Raw genomic sequence first — 9,360 nt, 5'->3', positions numbered from 1 at the left:
CGATTTAAAATGTGTATTAAAAAAGATGTATTAATGTACTTTTTATTGTTTTATTAATCCACGTTTTAAAACATGAATTAAATAAACAGTTTTAAATGTGTCTATTAATTTGTCCATTTAAAAAGTGATTTATTTATATACATTTTTATGTTTGAATTATTAAATTGATCAAATTGATTCTTCATTTTATTTTTAAGTGGCACTCTTGATCCTCCATACGAGTGAGCCGAGAAGAGAGCTTATCTGATAGCCAAATGATCTTAATGACATATGCTTCCTTTAAGCTTCCTCGAGGGAGAGTGCTTTAAGAACAGAAAATACAAAGCACTGTAAGAAACTTTGCTTAGCACACCGTTACCTTTGTGTCTCTGGAACATCTGTGTCGGCGCGTGTTCTTATTGTCATTAGACTGAGGAGCCAACTTTCTCCAGAGCATGTGGATATAATTTTTTTCTCAACATTAACATGTGAAGCAATATAAACATGATAAACTTAGGCCGACTCAAGTGTATGTATGTTCTGTACTGTAATTGGCACTGTCTGCTTTATTTTTTCAGTTTGCTCTGCTTGAGCTTGAATGCTTTTGTTCTTTATATATTATACACATATATATATATATATATATATATATATTTATTTTTATTTTTATTTTTATTTTTGCACACGTTTTCAACTTAAAGAAAACCTTGAGATATTACATAATGTTGTTGTAGACATGGTTGTGTATAAGGCCTAATCATAAGCTTGTTCAGAAACCTTGACAAAAACTTGATTATTAAAAAATAGCGTCGTTCTCGTTAAACGTCATTCAAATTAATAAATATTAGAATATTCATTTTTTATGAGCCGAAATACTCGAATACAATATTTTTGAAAAATGCCCATCCTTAATATAAACAGACCTGCAACCCACTAGTTGTCAATCACTGATTTGGCTGGAGATATTTCCTCTTTCGCTGGACTATTTTAGTTATGTGTGAAGTGGAATCAGTTGTGCTCAGATTTAAATACTTTTTTATTGCCACGAGAGTTGCACAGGCAGGAAGGGTGTGTTGGAGTATTTCCTGTCACCTTTGGTTTTACACCGTAAACAAGAAAGGCTGCGGTTTAGCTGAATCTATGCATATTTATAGACTTGAGCGCTAAGCAAACGCTCAAGCGGCGGCAAAGATGGCCTGATTTAGAAGCATTTCCAGGCATCTGCTCATATTAATAGGACTAGTACAACGTCTGGGCATTTGATAGTTTTCGCTCATGTCTCTCTTCTTTTCTGTCGTGGTTTTGATGGTATGTAAGGGTAAATTGGACAGGATGTGGGCTGGCTCTCATCTCTTTGTGGCTGCTTTGTGTGTGAAAGTGCCATCATGTCGAATCATATTTGTGTAATATAATGTGACTGTAATTGTATACTCACTCATTCGTCTTCACCCATAGCAGCCTCAGCAAAAGGCCAAGCACACTGATTTCATAAGACCCCCCTGTGTTTGTGCCATTGAGCTAAATGTTAGGCATTCCTGGTATTTCAAGACTGCCAGACTCTGAACAGTTGTGTGTGTGTGTTTGTGTTGGACACACGTAGTGTGTTTTGTGCGGAGTGGTCTGACACCATCTGTTTGTACATGCTCGAATGATCTTAACCAGTTTTACAGCTTTTAACAATTATGATTTAGACAGGAAGTGCGCACGCATCACAATAGCCTTTTCAGCTTTATTCCCTTCTCCCCGCTCTCTTTTACAATAGAGCACTGTCGAGCATAGAGAGAGAGAGGCAGAAAGCAGAGCCAGCGCACTGGAACAATTTTTGACAGAAAGAAGCCTGTTGTTTCGACAGAGCGTTCGGCTGGTGACTCGGTAGCGCTCGCCTCCTCTCTCACCCCTCCTCCACTCGCCCCTCGTTCTCTGGCCCCTCCCATCATCTGCCCTGTTGCCTAGCAACGGCGGGCCAGAGCAATTGTAGCAGAGGCAGAGCAATTCAGGGAGCAGATTGGTGGATGATTTATTAGTTGCGCTCAGAGTGCAGCGAGCCCAGGCAGCTGAAATGGAGCCTTAAAGTGGAGCCGACAGCAGCGAGCGAGACGGCCGCGCATGTAGCTGCCTGCCTGCAGTGCACTGTAAATATTACAGTAGTGGAAACATAATTAAGGTGACATAATCAGGCCGCTAACATGCGCCGCTCTGGCAGGTGTAATTGATTTTTGTCCTGCCGGTCAGGATCCGGGACCTCAGATAATGAAGGCGCGCAAGGATCGCTTTAACGCTTAATGTGTTAAACGAAATGCGCATGTACACACCTTAGACCCGTGGTCACCAGGCTGGGGATTCATTAACACATGAGGCTGTTAGATACTCATCAGTGTGAAATTAAAGTTGTTCAGGTTAAGTGGCTGTTGTTGCACCCGTGATCGCAGTGCCAAATGCAAAGATTTGCTTTTTCAGCACTTAATGTCTTTTCCCCGTCGATCCTTTTTGTTATTTTGCTTGTTTCGATATTACGCCCATTTAAACATTGAGTAAAATAATTTAGGCGCTCAGATTCTGACGTGTCGTAACTCATATAACTAATATTTTAGTCATAGGTGCATTTAAAGATCATCACACCCTTGTTTTGCATGTTGCACCACCTACTGGTTAATCATCCGCCTCTTTACCACAACAGATGAAATGTGCCATTTCTGGTGTTTTTTTTCTAACGCTTATGGTTAAGTATCTCAACCCGTGATGGAGGCCCCGGCGAGGGACGATGTAGTTTTATAAGTTTGTAGTTTTTAATTTGCAGGATTATACTCAAAACATCTAATTCCTTTTTCAAATCTTGTAAAGAGAAACAAGTAATACTCCCTTCCTTCCTCACTGAAGATTGTTCTTTTAAACGCCATGTGTAAACAGTTCCCGGTTACATAACCAGTATGCATTAGAGAAGAAGTTTGCCAAGAGCGGCGGAGGAATTCCATGACTGGTTTTGTAGTCGACTTTTAACCACGTTTAAAACCTCTACAAAGATCGCCCTGGCTTTTTCTCGCTGGTTTGTGTTCGGTGAAACTACGGTTTCCTTGTAAAAACCACCATGAGGGGGATGGAGTTTGAGTAATGAGAAGAGCAGATGTAGAGTTGATGTGTACACACACACACGCACTCTTAAAGAGGGCTCTCAGAACATGCATGTGTGGCGATCCGCCATGCATCGCACAACTCCGCTCCAGGTTTTCCGGCCAGCCGCAGACCAGAGGCTCTCTAGCAGAAAGATCACATGTAAAGCCTTCCCCTTTGTAGTGGAGGAGCAGAGAGTGACAAGCTATCTCTTGCTCGTAAAAAAACGACGTACCTTCGGAGACTTTGTGGATTTGCACCTCAATTTCATTACTGCCTGCGAGAGGACGTAGAGATCTGGGTCGTGTGCCGAGTGGACTTTTTACAGGCTTTCCGAACAGTTCGTTTGTTGAGGACCGTTGACTGAGATTACTGTGGAGCGGGGCTCGCCGCTCGAACAAGAAAGTAAATCTGCTGGTTGTCTGCTTCGCTGGTTATGAATGTTTCTGCCTCCGCTTTTTATGGATCACAGTCTGTGGCTCTTAAAGGAATCGAAAAGCATTCAAGCTACACAGTCTCCTTTTGTATTACAGCAGTCTGTGTAAACACATTTTATTTTGGGAGTTCGGTTTGTGTTGTAAAAGTTCTTTTCTTACAGTTTTATTAAGTGAGTGTTTTATTTATTGACTCTGCTTGCTTGTTGTTTAGAGTTGTTTTTCACATTCATAAACCTGGTTATTTAAACACTGTTAGTTTAAGTTCTGTTTGTTTGCAGTTACTGTAAGCAAATGGGTTTGTAATTCTAGGACTTTGCTCAGGAATCAGGCAGCTGTTTGAAGTGCGAGCGTGCAAATTGTGAGATCAGGGAGAAGTGTGTTGTGATTCGTCGTAACTTATTGAAGTTCAGTTTCTGCTTTGAACTTCAGTGTAGTGCGACCCTCATATGCATATCGCCTTGTTGAACTTTCACTAAGATTTCAGACGAGCTGCCATCGTGTTTCTACTCCGCTGTGGTTTAATCTCGGCTTCTATTCCTGCTTTTGTTGTCATTTCCCCTCATTTTTTTTCTCACTGTAGCTGAGCTGTGCTAGCACAAGCAGAGATTTTCAGATTAAGATCACAACATTGTTTTCTTCCCCTTGCATTTCACAATGTAATGTATTTGTAGTGTTTCGTGTCTGTTACGGGTGGTTAAAAATCTAATTTTAACTGTTTTTCTCTTTTCTTTTCCCAACAGAAACGGTTCATAAAGGGTTTAAGGCAGTACGGGAAAAACTTTTTTAGGATTCGGAAAGAATTGCTCCCTAACAAGGAGACGGTAAGTCATTTGTTTCCTATTGAATACATTTGTCATCGTTCTTGGACACTAAAACAAACTCCTTTTGACTGTGGTTTCTCGTTTGTTTTGAAACTGAAGCTACATCTTAGTGGTTTCGAAAACGGTGAGGTTAAGGGAAATGATTGAAAGCCATAGCTTACGCATGGACTTGAGTGCATGAATATTAGATTTAACAGTAAGCATGTTAGGTGCTTGAACAGGGGCCCTGAGATGTGTGTTTAGTCAAAACAGAATCATGACTGTTTATTAGGGATGCACCGGAATGAAAATTGCATAAATTAAATAGCCAAAATGTGCTTTTTACTGTTTTGTCCTGCTTTCCAAATAAAAAACCAATTACAAAACAACAATTTAAAAATATTTACTTAACACTGAAAATTTTTTTAACATTCTATCAGACATTAGCCTATACCAACAAAGCACAATTTAACTTAAAATTAATAAGTAAAAGAATATTTTTTCGCCATTTTTGAGACTTGAATCAGGCATGTATTTTTTACTGTACAAATAAAGGCAGCATTGCTGAGCAGAAGATGATTCTTTTAAAACATTAGAATATATTACAGAGCCCAATTTGAACACTATGTGTGAATGTTATAATAAATGTATTAATAGAGCTGTTGTAGGGTAATTATTATTATCATTATTATTGTCTTTTTTATTTTATTTTACAGAACAACAGTAAAATTACAATACTATCCTTTATGAATGTTGATGGAGTTGCTTTTATTTTGGCAGAAACCCACAGGAAGATCTCAGTGCTTCTTTTTGTTGACAACAGCATGCAGATTTATAAATGATTCTCATTATGAATTTGGGAAGATGTTTGTCGCACGTATCACATTGTCACATGCCTTTAAAAAAAATTCACAAAAATGTTACAGAGTAACAGTTTTAGCGCAGATTTTCCTCGTGCTTTGGACTTTGAACCCTGGTGCCGCGAGCTCGTGCAGCGCTGTCAGAATACATGCAATTCGTGCGTGCATTCGAAAATATAACATTCTGCAGTTTACTTACTATTCGTTTAAAGCTATTTTGCGATTTCAATCATCATACAGTAGTCTAACCACCAGCATCAGCCACCTCTTCTTCTCATCTGAGACATGTGATGCATGCAGCACTAAACAGTCTTTCGCGGTCGGTGCTTCGTGCTTGTAATGATTTCTGCGTCTTTCTCTGATAGTTTTAAATACTTTCACACTGCCGTCATGTTTGCTGTATTAGTGCATGCCTCTATTTGATCACGTCACGTCATTCTTCGGTACATATTATTCTGACTTTTCGCTTATTCGGCCGAACACCGAAAGAGATTTCTTTGCTATTTTTGGCCGAATAATTTCAGTTGCCGAACATTCGGTGCATCCCTACTGTTTATATAATATTTGGTTACAGCTCAGTACAGCTACACGGCTGATTACTGATGGCCTAAAGAACAAAACTTATCTTAAGCTTAAAGTGCTATTTGTTAAATTTTTGTTTTAGTGCGCAATCTAAGTAATAGTATACATTTTAGCAAAGTACATTACATTGTTGTTTTTTTCAATTAGACTGCACCTTTTTAAATTTAAGTATGTTAAAATGTTAAATGCATAATACTTTTTTGGTACTTTATTATACTATACATTATGTACAATAACATATAACAAATATATTTTAAATATATTATTTATTCATTCATATATACATATATGCATATATATGCACACACTTATAATTCTTAGAGCATTTTTAAGTACAGTATGATTTGCATACTAGACTTGTTTTATCAATGTTTTTTTGGGTCATCTGTTAGCTTTACCTGGCCTCACTGTCATATCAGATGACATATCAGACTGAAACACAAGCTGTGGCTAATAGGTTTGTTATCAAGTGCATGTTTTATGGGGTATTGACTTAGCTCAATGATTAGTCAATGAAGAAAATCCCTGCTAGCAGAGGGAATTTGTGTAAAGACCCGTCACCCTTAAAGTACTACAGTCATTGATAGTTTTGTTTGACTCTTCATGCTGAACAGCACGTATTCCGTTGGCCATAAATTCATATTTGAAATGACCCTTTTAATTATTAGTGAACCGTGTGACCCTGTAGAGGAAACGACAACGTGAAATACAGAGCAAATAATTAACTAAGTGTGTACACACCCAGATATCTGTTTGGCGATGCACTTTTGTGCTGAAATTTGTTACTCGTTGGTTTTTGTTTACCTGAAACAAGAAAAGATATTTTGATATCATCATTTTAGTATTGAAAGAGTAAGCACAAGTTTTGCTTATTTCTTTTATCAGTGGCAGTATTCAGAAGAAATAATGGTTTTGCAATTGTTTGCATCATGGAGATAATGATTTTTATTTTCTCGTTTTATTTATTTATTTTTTGTAGCCCCTAAACATGCTTTTTTTCACAAATTTGTTACCCCTGACAGAATGTTTGAAAATGTTATTTAATAGCTAGCAATCCATTTGTTCCGGTTACGTCAGTTTGTACATGCATACGTAAACAAGCCACCCTCTAAAAACCAGGACAAGAAGAGGGAATGATGGAAAAAGGAGAGATGGAGGCACAGCAGTCTTGCTCAAGGGCAGAGTATAGGGGTTAGTTCAATATACACTAAGAAAAGCGAGCGTTCTCTAAAAAGCCCCACTTTGCTTAGATTGAAGTAGCTTTTGTGCTGAAAGCCAGCTCTCTGTGCAAGTGCCAGTCAATACCCCGCGGAAAGCTTGATTTATTTTCTCTACGGTCCTTTTCCCACTCTCCGATTTCTTTTGCCAGATCTCTCTTTCTTGTGTGACTTTGAACATATTCTGAAACTCTTTCCTTCATTCATCCAACACAAAGTCCTTTCCTGCTCTTTTCTGGTGAAGACTCTTTCCTTTGCATTTTTTCCAGGTAATCTGGTCCAAGATTTGATATGACCGTAGCGTTTTTAAATGCCCAGGGCCGTAGAGGGTGATACAGTGCAGCTTTTCTGCCTCTCCCCTTTTTTCCCCTCAGCACTTATTAGCTGGGTTTCTCATAAAGAGCCAGTGCCAAGGCTAAGCACCCACTGCTGTGCAAACACACCAGGCCTGACTAGCTCTCTGGAATGCTTTATATGAAGTCAAATAAAAGAGGAAGCTAGGGAAGTGGGTGTGTCGTCTTACTGTCTCTGCTCTCTTCGCTGCCACCATTTCCTCCACTTGAAAGACAACGTCATGGAATAATTTGTGTACTGGTGCAAGAAATGTTCCCAAACAAACCCGACATGATGTGTCTACAGATCGCAGATAACACAGCTTTGCAGTTCTGTCCATGTGCTGTCCCAGAAAGATTTTCTCCACACTTCAAATTATTTATTTTTTAGGAATTTAGACCCATTCGTTTAGATTATTGCATACTAATGGAACTAGTAAGCAAATTATAATCAGATTTAAACTGCACATAGTCTGCAATAGTTATTTTCTATTTAGATAAAAAATTTGTTTGTGATTATTTTAATACATATAAATGGTCTTTTTTAATTGATTTTTCTTATTTAACAGCTTATTTTTGTGATTTTTTTTCTTATTTGAATTTAAGTAATTTTTATTTTATTTATTTATTTTAATACAATTTTATTTATTTAAATTTTTTGTGAGATTTCCAGATGCTTCTTTTTTTCTTTTTCTTTTTTTTTTGAATGAGAGTTTTGAGAGAGAGAATGTGATTTTGGTATGAATACCGTGCAGTCTGTGTTTCTTTAAACTCTTGGAAATCTGCCCTGGCTTTTAATGCCAGGTAGACCCTTGTTTCAGGAGGGTGCAGACTAACTGGTAACGCTCCAAAGCTTAAGTTGCACCTGCAGGAAGAAAGAATATTAGGTTGTAAAATAGAGATGAGTGTGTGTGACGAGATGTATGAGGGACATTTTCCGTCACGTTGGAAAAACAGCCGCATTGTAAAGCAGCCGTGGTGTAATCCAGCTTCATTGCTGGTGTTGCAGGGAGGTAAAGCTGCAGAGCATCCAATTGGGTAAGGAGGCAGCCTGGCCCTCGGGTCCTGTAATTTTCAAGCTAAGATGGCCAAGATGATAGAACTGTTCTCGGCACAACCTTGTAGCAGATGTTTGCCCTGGTGTGATCTGTATAAATGTCAAATTGAATTAATTGCAAAGACGTTAGCCCCGCAGCCAGTGCCCTAGAGAGGCGCTTGTGTGATTAGAGGTATTCTGGCTTGGGCACTAATTAAAATGGCTAAAACTGGCTGCCTGCTCGATCGCCAGCAGCTGTCCAGGCTTGATAAAATAGTCTGCTTGTTTTGGTAAATGTTGTTTATGGAAATGTTCTTTATCTCAATGTTCTTGGCCATTTTGTATGGTTTAGACTTGATAGGCTATCCAAATAATTTATAATTCTTTCTGTATAGTGTGTATGAAGAGTGGGCATGGATAGCCTGTGTATTGTTTGCTCGCTGGCTTTCTGAACAAAGCTGTGGCTGTACAACTTGATCTTTTGGATTAAAGAGATCCACCCCCATCAAAAAGTCTTGCTGTGGCGTACTTTTGCCTCCATTGGCTAAAAGCTCTTACAGCAGGGAAACAACTGCTGATTCCTCTGCTTGTGCCTCGTTGACCTGTGAGCGCACACGGCTTATTCTTTCTTTTCCAACAATAAACAGGCATCGCAGCAGGGATCCGCTGTCTGTTTAACATCCTTTTACTCTCTGCTCTATCAGCCAAGGCCATTGTAGCACACTTTTTTTGTCTCGCATTTGCCTGATTTAACCACAAGGTTGGGCAATCGTGTTTGAATGGAGCCTGTTTTTGGAGTGTGCTACATTGCTTTGTTGACTTTGGAGCAAGGTTACAGTAATATACGTCTCCTCTCAATGCAATTTTTCAGGACTCTTCTCAGATGGTATAACAGTGGCATTTATTTTGACTCGATATAGACTGTCTAGAGTGAGAGCAAAAATTGGTGGCAAGGCATTTAAAAAATGTAGAGCTATCAATGAAATCTTAGTTGGAACTGTAATAATAA

At 38.7% G+C, this 9,360-nt stretch overlaps 1 protein-coding gene across 5 annotated transcripts in view; it reads left to right on the top strand.

Moving 5' to 3' along the window:
• rerea (arginine-glutamic acid dipeptide (RE) repeats a) overlaps positions 1-9,360 on the top strand; it is a 187,380-nt gene that overhangs the window by 163,667 nt on the left and 14,353 nt on the right. For all 5 annotated transcript variants that reach the window (XM_016549078.1, XM_016549075.1, XM_016549076.1 and 2 more), the window contains one exon: positions 4,265-4,345. In XM_016549078.1, the coding sequence (XP_016404564.1) occupies positions 4,265-4,345 (81 nt within the window). The remainder of the gene's footprint in view (positions 1-4,264; positions 4,346-9,360) is intronic.

The sequence above is a fragment of the Sinocyclocheilus rhinocerous genome, unplaced genomic scaffold, assembly GCF_001515625.1.
Source record: "Sinocyclocheilus rhinocerous isolate Xijiao unplaced genomic scaffold, SAMN03320098_v1.1 scaffold72, whole genome shotgun sequence".
In the NCBI taxonomy this organism is placed as follows: domain Eukaryota; kingdom Metazoa; phylum Chordata; class Actinopteri; order Cypriniformes; family Cyprinidae; genus Sinocyclocheilus; species Sinocyclocheilus rhinocerous.
Note: the sequence above shows the minus strand (reverse complement) of the source record. Positions and strands in the feature narration are given on the sequence as shown.